At 50.7% G+C, this 17,617-nt stretch overlaps 1 protein-coding gene across 3 annotated transcripts in view; it reads left to right on the top strand.

Annotated features, from left to right (window-relative positions):
* Positions 1–290: 290 nt before the first annotated feature.
* Positions 291–17,617, top strand: part of smarcal1 (SWI/SNF related, matrix associated, actin dependent regulator of chromatin, subfamily a-like 1) — a 46,478-nt gene continuing 29,151 nt past the window's right edge. For 2 of the 3 annotated variants that reach the window (XM_070875161.1, XM_070875159.1), the window contains exons 1-6: positions 291–358; positions 1,809–2,492; positions 10,125–10,175; positions 14,146–14,427; positions 15,327–15,377; positions 17,269–17,452. In XM_070875161.1, the coding sequence (XP_070731262.1) occupies positions 1,889–2,492; positions 10,125–10,175; positions 14,146–14,427; positions 15,327–15,377; positions 17,269–17,452 (1,172 nt within the window). In that variant the 5' untranslated portion in view covers positions 291–358; positions 1,809–1,888. The remainder of the gene's footprint in view (positions 359–1,808; positions 2,493–10,124; positions 10,176–14,145; positions 14,428–15,326; positions 15,378–17,268; positions 17,453–17,617) is intronic. The other variant, XM_070875160.1, reaches the window with a different exon arrangement.

Genomic DNA, 17,617 nt, shown 5'->3' with positions numbered 1-17,617 from the left:
CAGGGCCTGGTCCCTTTAATACCTGCCTGATCCCTTTAATACGGGGCCTGGTCCCTTTAATACCTGCCTGGTCCCTTTAATACCTGCCTGGTCCCTTTAATACAGGGCCTGGTCCCTTTAATACAGGGCCTGGTCCCTTTAATACAGGGCCTGGTCCCTTTAATACGGGGCCTGGTCCCTTTAATACGGAGCCCGGTCAGTGGTTGTCCGTCACGTGATCCGGCGGCTGAACAGCGTCCTCCGATTGGCTGCTGGGCTTGTCAATCACTTTTCGACTGCCTTCCGGTCCCGCCCACTGCGGCCTGCGAGTGGAGAAAGCCTGGGGCTCACGTACCTGAGGCGGCCTGGAGCGGGGGCTGTGAGTGTCGCTACTCAACCGGGGGGATATTCGGCTTTGGTGGCAGCACAGTGTAGAGGGAGCTTTACTCTGTATCTAACCCCATGCTGTACCTGCCCTGGGAGTGTTTGATGGGACAGTGTAGAGGGAGCTTTACTCTGTATCTAACCCCGTGCTGTACCTGCCCTGGGAGTGTTTGATGGGACAGTGTAGAGGGAGCTTTACTCTGTATCTAACCCCGTGCTGTACCTGCCCTGGGAGTGTTTGATGGGACAGTGTAGAGGGAGCTTTACTCTGTATCTAACCCCCTGTACCTGCCCTGGGAGTGTTTGATGGGACAGTGTAGAGGGAGCTTTACTCTGTATCTAACCCACTGTACCTGCCCTGGGAGTGTTTGATGGGACATTGTAGAGGGAGCTTTACTCTGTATCTAACCCCCTGTACCTGCCCTGGGAGTGTTTGATGGGACAGTGTAGAGAGAGCTTTACTCTGTATCTAACCCACTGTACCTGCCCTGGGAGTGTTTGATGGGACATTGTAGAGGGAGCTTTACTCTGTATCTAACCCCCTGTACCTGCCCTGGGAGTGTTTGATGGGACAGTGTAGAGGGAGCTTTACTCTGTATCTAACCCGTGCTGTACCTGCCCTGGGAGTGTTTGATGGGACAGTGTAGAGGGAGCTTTACTCTGTATCTAACCCCCTGTACCTGCCCTGGGAGTGTTTGATGGGACAGTGTAGAGGGAGCTTTACTCTGTATCTAACCCCGTGCTGTACCTGCCCTGGGAGTGTTTGATGGGACAGTGTAGAGGGAGCTTTACTCTCTATCTAACTGAGTACTTCTGATTTCCCCTGGCCTCAGTGCGTGGTAATTTCATCTTCAATTCGAGACTGTAATATTTTCCGGCCCCGGGATTGAAGCTGTTTTCTGTATTAGTTCGATCTCCCTGGAGTGGGCTGGCACGTGAACATAAGAACACAAGAAATAGGAGCAGGAGTCGGCCATTCAGCCCCTCGAGCCTGCTCCGCCATTCAATAAGATTGTGGCTGATCCGATCATGGACTCGGGTCCACTTCCCCGCCCGCTCCCCATAACCCCTTATCCCCTTATCGGTTAAGAAACTGTCTATTTTTGTCTTAAATTTATTCAATGACCCAGCCTCCACAGCTCTCTGGGGCAGCAAATTCCACAGATTTACAACCCTCTGAGAGAAGAAATTCCTCCTCATCTCAGTTTTAAATGAGTGGCCCCTTATTCTAAGACCATGCCCCCTAGTTCTAGTCTCCCCCATCAGTGGAAACATCCTCTCTGCATCCACCTTGTCAAGCCCCCTCATAATCTTATACGTTTCGATAAAATCACCTCAGCTATGACCTCTGTGCAGGCTGAGTGTATTGCCTGTTTAGCTTCTTACTGACTAATCATTCACACGCTCTGTGTGTGTGTGTGTATTTTTAAAATAATTTGTTAAAGGTTGTACTTCCGAGCTGGCCGTGGTGCGATGCCTTGACCTGCCATTCCCGATTAGCGGCAGCTCGAAGGAACGAGGGAGAATGTCGACGGGTCTGACTGAGGATCAGAAGCGGAGGATTGAAGAGAATCGTCAGAAGGCACTGGCCAGGCGAGCAGAGAGGTTGGCGTTACTGCAGCAGCAAATTCTCACTCCGCCGAAATCTGCGGCCCCGTCCCATCGGCAGGATGGCTCGCGTTTGCCACCCTCTCCCAGTCACCTTGCACTGGCACAGCGCGGTGAATCGGCAGCGGAGGTGCGATCACCTGTGAACACGGCTCAGCCAAAGCCTGCTTCTCGAACTCCGGACTCTCTGGACAATGGCGGAACCCGGTGCAATGTATGCCCGGCACAAACTGACTCCAATATTCAGGGCGTTCCAACCTTTGCAACTGAAGCAATGAAAGTGTCAGCGTTTTACAGATCGGAGCAGGAGCCTCGGCCGGGGACGAAGCGAGTGATTCCCGGTAGCCCCCGCTGCCGAACAGGGGAGAGCTGTACCAGCTCCGCGGGGAGCTCAGTCGGAAACTGGTGGAGTAACTCCAGGGGCAGGTGTGTGAAGCACGCAGAGGATCGGTTCCGAGTGGAGATTGGCTTCAATGCAGAGCTGATTTCAGTCTTTAAAACCATCCCAAGTCGGAATTTTGGTAAGCCTTCAATTTCACATTGTGTAGTCGAAGTGGTGGGGGTGATAGAGAGGGGTGCGAGAGAGAGAGAGAGAGAGAGAGAGAGAGAGAGAAGGGGGGGGGGTGCTGGAGAGGGGGGTTGCTGGAGAGAGGGAGAGGGAGAGGGAGAGGGGGGTTGCTGGAGAGAGGGAGAGGGAGAGGGGGGTTGCTGGAGAGGGGGGTTGCTGGGGAGAGGGGGGGGTTGCTGGAGAGAGGGAGAGGGAGAGGGGGGTTGCTAGAGGGGGGGGTTGCTGGAGAGAGGGAGAGGGGGGGGTTGCTGGAGAGAGGGAGAGGGAGAGGGGGGTTGCTGGAGAGGGGGGTTGCTGGAGAGAGGGAGAGGGGGGGTTGCTGGAGAGAGAGAGGGGTGGGGTGCTGGGGGGAGAGAGAGAGAGCGAAGGGGGCTGGAGGGGGAGTAGGCTGGAGAGAGAGAGAACGGAGGGAGTGTTGCGAGAGAGAGCAGGGGGAGCTGGAGAGAGGGGGAGCTGGAGAGAGAAAGAGAGGAGGCGGAGTGGGGGGCTGGAGAGTGAGATCGGGAAAGGGGGTGGGCTGGGAAGCGGCAGAGGGGGCTTGAGGAGGGGAGAGTGCGTGACGTGTGAGCGGCGTGTGATGTTTGACCGGCGCGCCATTATCTAACCTGCCTGCTCCTGCTCGTGCCGGTGTGATCACTTGTTACTGAAACTGGAAGTGTGTATACCCTGGTCTGGTCTCCTTGTGTCATCATCTTCATAGGCAGTTCCTCGGAATCGAGGAAGACTTGCTTCCACTCTCAAAATGAGTCCTTAGGTGGCTGAACAGTCCAATACGAGAACCACAGTCTCTGTCACAGGTGGGACAGATAGTGGTTGAGGGAAGGGGAGGGTTGGACAGGTTTGCCGCACGCTCCTTCCGCTGCCTGCGCTTGGTTTCTGCATGCTCTCGGTGATGAGACTCGAGGTGCTCAGCGCCCTCCCAGATGCACTTCCTCCACTTAGGGCGGTCTTTGGCCAAGGACTCCGAGATGTCAGTGGGGATGTTGCATTTTATCAAGGAGACTTTGAATGTGTCCTTGAAACGTTTCCTCTGCCCACCTGGGGCTCACTTGCCGTGTAGGAGTTCCGAGTAAAGCACTTGCTTTGGAAGTCTTGAGTCAGGTATGCGAACAATGTGGCCCGCCCAGCGGAGCTGGTCGAGTGTGGTCAGTGCTTCGATGCTGGGGATGTTGGCCTGGTCGAGGACGCTAACGTTGGTGCGTCTGTCCTCCCAGGGGATTTGCAGGATCTTGCGGAGACATCGTTGGTGATATTTCTCCAGCGACTTGAGGTGTTTTCTGTACATGGTCCATGTCTCTGAGCCATACAGGAGGGCGGGTATCTCTACAGCCCTGTAGACCATGAGCATGGTACCAGATTTGAGGGCCTGGTCTGCAGGTGGCCGAAGGCTGCACTGGCGCACTGGAGGCGGTGCTGAATCTCGTCGTCAGTGTCTGCCCTTGTTGATTAGAGGCTCCCGAGGTATGGGAAATGGTCTACGTTGTCCAGGGCCACGCTGTGGATCTTGATGCCTGGGGGGGCAGTGCTATGTGGTGGGGTCAGGTTGGTGGAGGACCTTTGTCTTACGGATGTTTAGTGTAAGGCCCGTGCTCTCATATGCCTCATTGAAGATGTTGGCTATGACTTGGTGTTCAGCCTCTGAGTGTGCGCAGATTCAAGACCGTCCCAACCTCTCATCGAGCTACAGTACGCGGACTGAACACATTCTCCTTGTGTAGCTTGGTCTGGCCTCCTTGTACACTGGTCATATTATCTTGCAACCAAAAGTACAAATACTGGAATTCCGCTGCAAGTCAGTCAGCAACTGTCAGATTGATTAATAGTTCCGCTGTTAACCGGGTTCCGCCATAACAGGTTCCACTGTAACCGATTACCAAAACAGGTGAAGAATACAAATAATCTTTACTCACTCGGGAGTGTATTTTGCAGCATTTTTGATTCTGACTTCGGATCTGCAGCGATTGTTTGTGGCTCGAGAGCTGGTGCAGTTACCCTTGGTCTTCACCACGGGTTTGTCAGTTTACAATCTAAGAATAAGGACCATAGAATGGTTACAGCACGGCAGGCCATTCGGCCCATCGAGCCCAATCGTGCCACTCCCCCGCCCTTTCCCCTTGAGATGCTGTCCAACTTCCTTTTTTAAAAGATAATATTGAGTCTGTCTCCACCACCCTCTCAGGCCGTGCATTCCAGATCCTAACCACTCGCCGTATAAAAACGTTTTTCCTCATGTCGTCTTTGGTTCTTCTGCCAATCGCCTTAAATCTGTGTCCTCTGGTTCTCGACCCTTCGGCCAATAGGAACTGTTTCTCGCCCTCTACTCTGTCCAGATCCCTGATAATTTTGAACACCTCGATCAAATCTCCTCTCAACCTTCTCTACTCCAAGGAGAACAATCCCAGCTTCCCCAATCTATCCACGTAACTGAAGTCCCTCATCCCTGGAATCATTCTCGTAAATCTTTTCTGCACCCTCTCTAAGGCCTTCACATCCTTCCTAAAGTGCGGGGCCCAGAATTGGACACAATACTCCAGTTGGGGCCGAACCAGTGTTTTATACTGGTTCTTCATAATTTCCGCGCTTTTGTACTCTATACAAAAGGTACAGCAATAATCATAGGCGATTTTAATCTTCATATAGATTGGACAAATCAAATTGGCAAAGGTAGCCTTGAGGAAGAGTTCATAATGTATTTGGGATGGTTTCTTAGAGCAATACATTGTGGAACCAACCAGGGAGCAGGCTATTTTAGATCTGGTAATATGTAACAAGATAGGATTAAATAATCTTGCAGTAAAGGATCCTCTAGGGAAGAGTGATCATAGCATGTTAGAATTTCAAATTCAGTTTGAGGGTGAGAAACTTGAATCTCAAACTAGAGTCCTGAATTTAAATAAAGGCAATTACAAAGGTATGAAGACAAGGTTGGCTAAAATGGGCTGGCAAAATAGATTAAAGGGTAAGACAGTAGAAAAGCAGAGGCAGACATTTAAGGAGATATTTCATAACTCTCAGCAAAGATATATTCCAGTGAAAAAGAAAGACTCCAAGAGAAGGATGAACCATCCGTGGTTAACTAAGGAAGTTACGGATGGTATCAAATTGAAAACAAAGGCATACAATGTTGTGAAGATTAGTGGTAGGCCAGAGGATTGGGAAATATTTAGAAATCAGCAAAGGATGACTAAAAAAAATAATGTGAAAGAAGATAGATTATGAGAGTAAACTAGCAAGAAATATAAAAACAGACAGTAAGAGGTTCTACAGGAATATAAAAAGTAAGAGAGTAGCTAAAGTAAACATTGGTCGCTTAGAGACGAGACTGGGGAATGAATAACGGGGGACAGGGAAATAGCGCAGACTTTGAACATATATTTTGTGTCGGTCTTCACGATGGAAGACATTAAGAGCATCCCAATAATAATAGATAATCAATGGGCTCTAGGGAGAGGGGAACTTAAAACAATCACTATCACCTAGAGAAAAAGTACTAGGCAAACTAATGGGAAGTAAGGTGGACAAGTCCCCTGGACCTGATGCCCTTTGTCCTACAATCTTTTTTTTTAAAGTGTCTGCGGGGATAGTGGATGCATTACTTGTAATCTACCAAAATTCCCTGGATTCTGAAGAGATCCCAGCGGATTGGAAAACCGCAAATGTAACGCCCCTATTCAAGATAGGAGGGAGACAGAAAGCAGGAAACTATAGACCAGTTAACCGAACATCCGTCATTCGGAAAATGCTGGAGTCCATTATTAAGGAAGCAATAGCAGGTAATTTAGTAAATCATAATACAATCAAGCAGAGTCAGCATGGTTTTATGAAAGAGAAATCATGTTTGGCATTTGCTCGAGTTTGTTTTGAGGATGTAACGAGCAGTGTGGATAAGGGGGAACCAGTGGATGTGGTGTATTTGGATTTCCAGGAGGCATTCGATAAGGTGCCACATAGAAGGTTACTGCACAAGATAAAAGTTCACGGGGTTGGGGGCAATATATTAGCATGGATAGAGGATTGGCTAACTAACAGAAAACAGAGAGTCGGGATAAATGGGTAATTTCCCGGTTGGCAAACAGTGACTAGTGGGGTGCCACAGGGATCGGTGCTGGGGCCTCAACTATTTACAATTTGTATTAATGACTTGGATGAAGGGACCAAGTGTAATGTAGCCAAGTTTTCTGTTGATACAATTTGCTTTCCCACCCATCTTTGTGAGGTGGACACAAAAAATCTGTAAAGGGATCTAGACAGGCTAAGTGAGTGGGGAAAAAATTTGGCAGATGGAGTATAATGTGGGAAAATGTGAGGTTATCCACTTTGGTAGGAAGATTAAAAAAACAAATTATTATTTAAATGGAGAGAGACTACAAAATGGTGACAGATTAGGAAAAGGGGAGGTGCAAAGAGACCTGGGTGTCATGGTACATCAGTCATTGAAGGTTGGCATGCAGGTGCAGCAGGCGGTTAAGAAAGCAAATGGCATGTTGGCCTTCATAGCAAGGGGATTTGAGTACAGGGGCAGGGAGGTGTTGCTACAGTTGTACAGGGCATTGGTGAGGCCACACCTGGAGTATTGTGTACAGTTTTGGTCTCCTAACCTGAGGAAGGACATTCTTGCTATTGAGGGAGTGCAGCGAAGGTTCACCAGACTGATTCCCGGGATGGAGGGACTGACCTATCAAGAAAGACTGGATCAACTGGGCTTGTATTCACTGGAGTTCAGAAGAATGAGAGGGGACCTCATAGAAACATATAAAATTCTGACGGGGTTAGACAGGTTAGATGCAGGAAGAATGTTCCCAATGTTGGGGAAGTCCAGAACCAGGGGTCACAGTCTAAGGATAAGGGGTAAGCCATTTAGGACCGAGATGCGGAGGAACTTCTTCACCCAGAGAGTGGTGAACCTGTGGAATTCTCTACCACAGAAAGTTGTTGAGGCCAATTCACTAAATATATTCAAAAAGGAGTTAGATGAGGTCCTTACTGCTAGGGGGATCAAGGGGTATGGCGAGAAAGCAGGAATGGGGTACTGAAGTTGAATGTTCAGCCATGAACTCATTGAATGGCGGTGCAGGCTAGAAGGGCCGAATGGCCTACTCCTGCACCTATTTTCTATGTTTCTATGTTTCTATGCCACGGTACAGAAGGGAGTCCTTGTACATGAAACATAAAAAGTGAGTGTGCAGGTACAGCAAGTGATCAGGAAAGCAAATGGAATGTTGGTCTTTATTGCAAGGGGGATAGAGTATAAAAGCAGAGAAGTCCTGCTACAACTGTACAGGGTATTGGTGAGGCCACACCTGGAGTACTGCGTGCAGTTTTGGTCTCCATATTTAAGGATGGATATTCTTGCACTGGAGGCTGTTCAGAGAAAGTTCACTTGGTTGATTCCGGAGATGAGGGGCTTGACTTATGAGGATAGGTTGAGTAGGTTGGGCCTATACACATTGGAGTTCAGAAGAATGAGACATGATCTTACCAAAACATAAGATAATGAGGGGTCTCGACAAGGTAGATGCAGAGAGGATGTTTCCCCTCGTGGAAGAATCTTGAACTAGGGGGCATAGTTTCAGAATAAAGGGCTGCCCATTTAAAACTGAGATGAGGAGGAATTTCTTCTCAGAGGGTCGTGAATCTTTGGACTTCTCTGCCCCAGAGAGCTGTGGAGGCTGGGTCATTGAATATATTTAAGGTGGAGATAGACAGAATTTTGAACGATAAGGGAGTCGAGGGTTATGGGGAGCGGGCAGGGAAGTGGAGCTGAGTCCATGATCGGATCAGCCATGACCTTATTGAATGGCGGAGCAGACTCGAGGGGCCAAATGGCCGACTCCTGCTCCTATTTCTTATGTACCTCTATTTATGAAGCACATGATCCCATAAACCTTTTAACTGCTTTCTCAATCTGCCCTGCCACCTTCGACGATTTATGTACACGTATCCCAGGTCTGCCTGTTCATGCACCCCCTTTAGGATTGTATCCTTTAGTTTATCTGTCCTCCCTTCAATCTTTCTACCAAAATGCATCACTTCGCACTTTTCTGTGTTAAATTTCATCTGCCCCATGCCCGCCCATTCTACCGGCCTGTCTCTGTCTTCCTGAAGTCTGTCCCTCTCCTCCTCACTGCTCACTACACTTCCAAGTTTTGTCTCATCTGCAAAGTTTGAAATTGTGCCCTGTACACCCAAGTCCAAGTCATTAATATATATCCAGAAAAGCAGTGGTCCCAGTACCAACCCCTGGGGAACACCACTGTATACCTTCCTCCCGTCCGATAAACAACCGTTCCCCACTACTCTCTGTCTCCTGTCACTGAGCCAATTCCCTATCCATGCTGCCACTGTCCCTTTAATTCCACGGGATTCAACTTTACTGGCAAGCCTATTATGTGGCACTTTGTCGAACGCCTTTTGGAAATCCATGTACAGCACATCAACCGCATTACCCTCATCAACCCTCTCTGGTACCTCGTCAAAAAACTCAATCAGATTGGTGAAACACGATTTGCCTTTAACAAATCCGTATGGCTTTCCTTAATTAATCCACACGTGTCCAAGTGACCGTTAATTTTATCCCTAATTATTGTTTCTAAAAGCCTCCTCACTACTGAGGTTAAACTGACTGGCCTGTAGTTGCTGGGTTCATCCTTACACCCTTTTTGAACAAGGGTGTACCATTTGCAATTCTCCAATCCCCTGGCACCACGCCCGTATCTATGGAGGATTGAAATATTATGGCCAGTACTTCTGCGATTTCTGCCCTCCATTCCTTCAGCATCCTAGGATGTCACCAAGCGCATGGTCTACAGGGCTGTAGTAATACCCGCCCTCCTGTATGGCTCAGAAACATGGACCATGTACAGTAGACATCTCAAGTCGCTGGAGAAATACCACCAACGATGTCTCCGCAAGATCCTACAAATCCTCTGGGAGGACAGACGCACCAACATTAGCGTCCTCGACCAGGCCAACATCGAAACACTGACCACACTTGATCAGCTCCGCTGGGCAGGCCACATTGTTCTCATGCCAGACACGAGACTCCCAAAGCAAGTGCTCTACTCGGAACTACTTCACTGCAAACAAGCCAAAGGTGGGCAGAGGAAACGTTACAAGGGACACCCTCAAAGCCTCCCTGATAAAGTGCAACATCCCCACCGACACCTGGGAGTCCCTGGCCAAAGACCAGTCCGCCCTAAGTGGAGGAAGTGCATCCGGGAGGGCGCTGAGCACCTCGAGTCTCATCGCCGAGAGCGTGCAGAAACCAAGCGCAGGCAGCGGAAGGAGCGTGCGGCAAACCAGTCCCACCCACCCCTTCCCTCAACCACTGTCTGTCTCACCTGTGACCGGGACTGTGGTTCCTGTATTGGACTGTTCAGCCACCTAAGGAGACATGTTAAGAGTGGAAGCAAGTCTTCTTCGATTCCGAGGGACTGCCGATGATGATGATGTAGCCCAACCACTCCTGGTGATTTATCTACGTTAAGTACAGCCAGTATTTCTAATACTACTTCTTTATCAATTTTTATCCTATCAAGTGCCTCCACTACCATGTTTCACCTCTAATGTACCTCTTTGATTGCAGATACAGTCACCAAGACGTGGAATTTCAGCCTGGACGAATACAGCAACCTGAGTGAGTTCAACCGGATCGTAGAATGTTATAGCACAGAGGGCGGCCGTTCAGCCCATTGCTGTACTGATGGGGGAGACTAGAACTAGGGGGCATAATCTTAGAATAAGGGGCCACCCATTTAAAACTGAGATGAGAAATTTCTTCTCAGAGGGTTGTAAATCTGTGGAATTTGCTGCCTCAGAGAGCTGTGGAGGCTGGGACATGGAAAATAATGAGATAGTTTCTTAACCGATAAGGGAGTGGGGGGTTATGGGGAGCGGGCGGGGAAGTGGACCCGAGTCCATGATCAGATCAGCCATGATCGTATTAAATGGCGGAGCAGGCTCGAGGGGCCGTATGGCCTACTCCTGCTCCTATTTCTTACGTTCTTATGTTCTGGCTCTGTGACTGTGCCACCTGTTGCCCAGGGGGGAGGGTAAATCAGGGTTTCTACAACAATCTGGAAGAATCATAATGTTCCAGTGCATTTCCTCAAATGACTTGATTTGGTGGATTTGACCTCTGGATGACTGGGTTGTTTGTTGAGCACCAAGACCTTTACACTCCCATCACTGACCTTTGACCTTGCTCCATACCCGTTAAAAATTATTGATATATTTACCCACTTCCCTTTTAAAAGCTCTCCTGCATTCGTTTCCACCTCCCCTTGCCCCATTTCTGGTCGGGATCACGTGAGCCGACAATACTCCTGAATAAATCTCTCCTCCTTTGTTTCATGTTGTTCAATTTATCGCTCTAGTTACCAACTTTCTGACTAGTTGAAATAGTTTTTCCCAGTTTACTTGATCAAAACCTCTCAGAATTTTGAACTTCTCTACCAGAGCTCCTCTTCACCTTCTCTCTTCCCGTCTCTCTCTCTCTGACTAAAGCCTCCCGTATCGGACATCTCATTGTCTCCCTCTTGCCACTACCTCCGTGCCCCTGATGTTCTTCCTAAAGCAGGGGCCCAGTGTGTAACGGTGGCCTGAGCAGGGATGGGTTTCGATTAGTGTACCCCGCGCCTCTATTTGTAAAACACAAACATTCTCCATAGCTCCATCACCCTGTCCTCCCACTTCTGAAGATCTCGATCCTTGAACCTCTCGCTCTAGCGTTTACTGCATACTTCCTGTTCTTATTCACCTCCCAAACATGTCGCCTCACATTGCTCTGCCCGCCCCCCCTACCCACCCGCAAACCGGACAACCCCACAGAGTGGGAGAGCAGGTCCCAGTGTGGGACTGAGTCCCGGGGAGGGGGAGGGGGAGGGGGGCCCGGTGAGTGACTGAACCCCGGGGAGGGGGAGGGAGGCCCGGTGTGGGACTGAGCCCCGGGGAGGTGGAGGGGGAGGGGGGCCCGGTGTGGGACTGAGCCCCGGGGAGGGGGAGGGAGGCCCGTGAGTGACTGAACCCCGGGGAGGGGGAGGGAGGCCCGGTGTGGGACTGAGCCCCGGGGAGGGGGAGGGAGGCCCGGTGTGGGACTGAGCCCCGGGGAGGTGGAGGGGGAGGGGGGCCCGGTGAGTGACTGAACCCCGGGGAGGCGGAGGGAGGCCCGGTGTGGGACTGAGCCCCGGGGAAGGGGAGGGGGAGGGGAAGGGGGGCCCGGTGAGTGACTGAACCCCGGGGAGGGGGAGGGAGGCCCGTGAGTGACTGAACCCCGGGGAGGGGGAGGGAGGCCCGTGAGTGACTGAACCCCGGGGAGGGGGAGGGAGGCCCGGTGTGGGACTGAGCCCCGGGGAGGGGAAGGAGGCCCGGTATGGGACTGAGCCCCGGGGAGCGGGTGGTACAATTGACCACGGTCTCTATAGGTGATCGAGGAGGAATCAGCCAGTGACTGTGTTCTTGATCCCTATCCAATGATCCCTGATTGAAAGTGCCGTGTGAATGTTGGTGATTGACCTGATTCCGCCCATTACGGCCCATTCGGCTGTGTTAGCCGTGGCTCAGTGGGCAGCACTCTTGCCTCTGAGTCAGAAGGTTGTGGCTTCGAACCCCGCTCCAGGGACTTGAGCACACAAATCTAGGCTGACACTCCAGTACTGAGGGAGTGCTCCACTGTCGGAGGTGCCATCTTACAGTTGAGATGTTAAACCGAGGCCCCCTCTCTCAGCTGGACATAAAAGGCCCCATGGCATTATTTTGAAGAAGAGCAGGAGAGTTCTCCCCGGTGTCCTGGGGCCAATATTTATCCCTCAATCAACATAACAAAAACAGATTATCTGGCCATTATCACATTGCTCTTTCTGGGAGCTTGCTGTGCGTAAACTGGCTGCCGCGTTTCCTACATTACAACAGTGACCACACTCCAAAAGTACTTCATTGGCTGGAAAGCACTTTGGGACGTCTGGTGGTCGTGAAAGGCGCTACAGAAATGCATGTCTTCTTGAATAGCCTGTCCAGACCCACGTGGGTGCCCATTGAACCGGGCAGATTGAGAAGAGGATGAAGGGTCAGGGAGAACATCGAAACATAGAAATTTACAGCGCAGAAGGAGGCCCATTGTGTCCACGTCGGCCGACAAAGAGCCACACGGCCCTCGGTCAGCAGCCCTGAAGGTTACATATAAAACTATGAACAATGAACAATGGCGGAAAGGCAAAGAGCACCCAGCCCAACCAGTCCGCCTCACACAGCTGCAACACCCCTTACACTGAAACATTCTACACTCCACCCCAACCGGAGCCATGGGATCTCCTGGGAGAGGCAAAAACCAGATAAAAACCCAGGCCAATTTAGGGAGAAAAAATCAGGGAAAATTCCTCTCTGACCCATCTCGGCGATCGACACGAATCCAGGAGATCACCCTGGCCGTATTCGATTCCCTGCAGTACTTACCATTATATCTGCGCCGGCCAACAAAAGGTCATCCAGTCTAATGACAATTATCAGCTCTAGGTCTGTAACCCTGCAGGTTATGGCACTTCAAGTGCCCATCCAACCATCTCTTAAGTGGTGAGGGTTTCTGCATCCACCACTCTTCCAGGCAGCGAGTTCCAGATCCACACAACTCTCTGCGTAAAGAAGCCCCCCCTCAAATCCCCTCTAAACCTTCCACCAACCACATTAAAACTATGCAGGTGACCCTAATGCAGCAGAAGGCGGAGGATAGAAAGATCCCAGTAAATCGGGCTCTGTTCCTCCGCCATCATCTGCGCGAGTTGTTCTGCTATAGAGGAAGGAGGTTTGCTGTCCGAGGCGGTCCGTGGAGCACGGGGGCTCTGAGCGGAGGGTGTGCGCAGCAGAGGGGTGTAATTGTGGGCTGCGATGTGACCTCCCTATGTGTAGGGCTTTAGTGATACAGCAAGTGATCAGGAAGGCCAATGGAATCTTGGCCTTTATTGCAAAGGGGATGGAGTATAAAAGCAGGGAAGTCTTGCTACAGTTATACAGGGTATTGGTGAGGCCACACCTGGAATACTGCGTGCAGTTTTGGTTTCCATATTTACGAAAGGATATACTTGCTTTGGAGGCAGTTCAGAGAAGGTTCACTCGGTTGATTCTGGGGATGAGGGGGTTGACTTATGAGGAAAGATTGAGTGGGTTGAGCCTCTACTCATTGGAATTCAGAAGAATGAGAGGTGATCTTATCGAAACGTATAAGATTATGAGGGGGCTTGACAAGGTGGATGCAGAGAGGATGTTTCCACTGATGGGGGAGACTAGAACTAGAGGGCACGATCTTAGAATAAGGGGCCGCCCATTTAAAACTGAGATGAGGAGAAATGTATTTTCACAGAAGGTTGTAAATCTTTGGAATTCGGTGCCTCAGAGAGCTGTGGAAGCCGGGACATTGATTAAATTTTAGACAGTTTCTTAACCGATACGGGAATAAGGGGTTATGGGGAGCGGGCAGGGAAGTGGACCTGAGTCCATGATCGGATCAGCCACGATCGTATTAAATGGCGGAGCAGGCTCGAGGGGCCTTATGGCCTACTCCTGCTCCTATTTCTTATGTTCTTACGCGAGCATCCATCCTCTCTCTCTGTTTCCAGTGGAGCAGGTGAAGCAGGTTCCGCGAGTGGCATTGGAGCCTTTGGATGGAATGCCAGGCCCAGAGACAGCCGGTGTCACCAGTCCGTCGGTGAAAGCTGAGAGAAGGAGCAGTTCCACACTAACTGTAAACCGATTGGCCATGGCGGGAAAGAACTGGAAGAAGCCGGGTGCAGGGGTACAGGGGCGATTTGGACTCCTATCGAGGTCCCGCTGTGAGGTGGAGCTCGGCTATCATGCTGAGGCTATGAACATCTTCAAACAGGTGAACTCCAGGAATTATGGTGAGTGATCCCATCCCACTCTCTCCCTGACACCCCAATAAATCCCATTCCACTCTCTCCCTTAAACCCCAATAAATCCCATTCCACTCTCTCCCTTAAACCCCAATAAATCCCATCCCACTCTCTCCCTGACACCCCAATAAATCCCATTCCATTCTCTCCCTTAAACCCCAATAAATCCCATTCCACTCTCTCCCTTAAACCCCAATAAATCCCATCCCACTCTCTCCCTGACACCGCAATAAATCCCATCCCACTCTCTCCCTTAAACCCCAATAAATCCCATTCCGCTCTCTCCCTTAAACCCCAATAAATCCCATCCCACTCTCTCCCTTAAACCCCAATAAATCCCATTCCACTCTCTCCCTGACACCCCAATAAATCCCATCCCACTCTCTCCCTTAAACCCCAATAAATCCCATCCCCCACTCTCCCTTAAACCCCAATAAATCCCATTCCACTCTCTCCCTTAAACCCCAATAAATCCCATTCCGCTCTCTCCCTTAAACCCCAATAAATCCCATCCCACTCTCTCCCCAACACCCCAATAAATCCCATCCCCCACTCTCCCTTAAACCCCAATAAATCGCATCCCACTCTCTCCCTTAAACCTCAATAAATCCCATCCCACTCTCACTTAAACCCCCAAAAATCCCATCCCACTCTCTCCCTTAAACCCCAATAAATCCCATCCCATGTGCTCCCAATTGCTCCAGGATGTCTTCACTTTCCGTGTCTCGCTGGGCACCCTCTTCCACACAATCCGCACGCTGTGGCAGTGTTGAATCTCTCCGTTGTGAACGTGTTTTTTTTTGCTGTACTGTGAAGTTTCTGAGAGTTTTATTCCCCAGCTTAGTCTGAATCCGGGACTGATACCCAACTACTTTATTCCCTCCTAGATATGAAAACAAGACGATGGAGCTTCCTGTTGGAGGATTACAGAGGGTTGCGTGAGTACCAAAAGCACCGCACATGGTCTGTGTGTCTACCTCGGCCTCCCTCGCTACCTCCCGACAGCTCTGCCCCATTCCCGCTCTCTCGCACCCCCCACCCTGCCCCACACTCCTGCTCTCCAAGCGCTTAATTAAATCAACCTGGAATACGAAGCTCATGTCAGCAATGGTGACCACGAAACTACTGGATTGTCGTAAAAATCCGGGATCACTAATGTCCGTTTGGGGTAAGATCTATATGTGACTCCAAACCCACAACAGTGTGGTCGACCGTTAACTGTCTGTCAAACTGGACGGACCACCCGGCATCAACCTCGACACCAGCTTCGAACGGCACACCCAGCCCAGTCGACCCAGCAACATCCTCCTCACCAACATCTGGGGACTTGTGCTAAACTTGGGAGAGCTGTCCCACAGACTGGTCAAGCAACAGCCTGACACAGTCATACTCACAGAATCATACCTTTCAGCCAGTGTCCCAGACCCCTCCATCACCATCCCTGGGTATGTCCCGTCCCACCGGCAGGACAGACCCACCCGAGGTGGCGGCTCAGTGGTGTACAGGCGGGAGGGAGTGGCCCTGGGAGTCCTCAACATTGACTCTGGATCCCATGAAGTCTCATGGCTTTAGGTCAAACCTGGGCAAGGAAACCTCCTGCTGATTACCACCTACTGCCCTCCCTCAGCTGATGAACCAGTACTCCTCCATGGTGAACACCACTTGGAATAAGCACTGAGGCTAGCAAGGGCACAGAGTGTACTCTGGGTGGGGGGAATTCAATGTCCATCACCAAGAGTGGCTCGGTAGCACCACTACTGACAGCACTGAAGCACATAGCTGCCAGACTGGGCCTGCATAGGTTACTTAAGATTTATAGTATGGTACAGGCCACATAAGTGCCAGGCAATGACCATCTCCAGCAAGAGAATCTACCCACCTCCCCGTTCAATGCCATTAGCATCGTTGAATATCCCACCATCAACATCCTGAGGGTCACCATTGACGGCAAACTTAACCGGACCAGCCACGTAAATACTGTGGCTACAAGAGTAGGTGAGAGGCTGGTTAATTTACAGCAACTGTCTCACCCCCTGACTCCCCAAAGCCTTTCCACCATCTACAAGGCACAAGTCAGGAGTGTGATGGAACACTCTCCACTTGCCTGGATGAGTGCAGCTCCAACAACACTCGAGAAGCTCGACACCATCCAGGACAAAGCAGCCGCTTGATCAGCACGCTATCCACCACCTTCAACACTCACTCCCTCCACCACCGGCGCCCCCTGGCTGCAGTGTGCACCATCTACAAGATGCACTGCAGCAACTCGCCAAGGCTTCTTCGGCAGCACCTCCCAAACCCACGACCTCTACCACCTAGAAGGACAAGGTCAGCAGGTCCATGGGAACACCACCACCTCCACGTTCCCCTCCCAGTCACACACCATCCTGACTTGGAAATATATCGGTCGTTCCTTCACCGTCGCTGGGTCACAATCCTGGAACTCCCTCCCTAACAGCACTGTGGGAGCACCTTCACCACACGGACTGCAGCGGTTCAAGAAGGCGGCTCACCACCACCTTCTCGAGGGGCAATTAGGGATGGGCAATAAATGCTGGCCTGGCCAGCGACGCCCACATCCCAGGAATGAATAAAACAAAATAGATAATCTGGTCATTTATCACATTGCTGTTTTGTGGGAGCTTGCCGTGTGCTAATCGGATGCTCCATTTTCAACATTGAAACATTGAGAACACTTCCAAAAAGTACTTTATTGGCTGTAAAGTGCTTTGGCACGTCCTGAGGTGGTGGCGGGCGCTACAGAAATGCAAGACTTTTTAAATGGCTTGACGTTTTCCTGATTGTTGAGTGGTTTTCTTTGCCTTTCAGTTGAAGATCTCTCTCGGATCCCCGCTGTGCAAGTGGAGCCTCTTCCCCGAGCAGTCCTCCAGGTCTTCCTGCCCCAGTTTGCAAAAAGCTGTCCAGAACCACTGGAGGTTGCAGACGCTGATCTGTCGGAGGTCGATTCCAAACTGGTCCAGAGCCTAATGCCATTCCAGAGGGACGGAGTCAAGTAGGTCTTGTGTCTGATCCGTGTAAATTCGATCAGTGTGCGGAGGGAAGGTTTGGGCAGGGTCCGATGAGCTGCCGGTTTGCTGCACTGTAGTCAGCCTGTGAGTTAACTCCACCCTCTCAACATGACCAGTGTCCATTCCTCGCACCATCACCTCCGTCTTCT

This window comes from Pristiophorus japonicus, chromosome 3, assembly GCF_044704955.1.
Source record: "Pristiophorus japonicus isolate sPriJap1 chromosome 3, sPriJap1.hap1, whole genome shotgun sequence".
NCBI lineage: Eukaryota > Metazoa > Chordata > Chondrichthyes > Pristiophoridae > Pristiophorus > Pristiophorus japonicus.
Note: the sequence above shows the minus strand (reverse complement) of the source record. Positions and strands in the feature narration are given on the sequence as shown.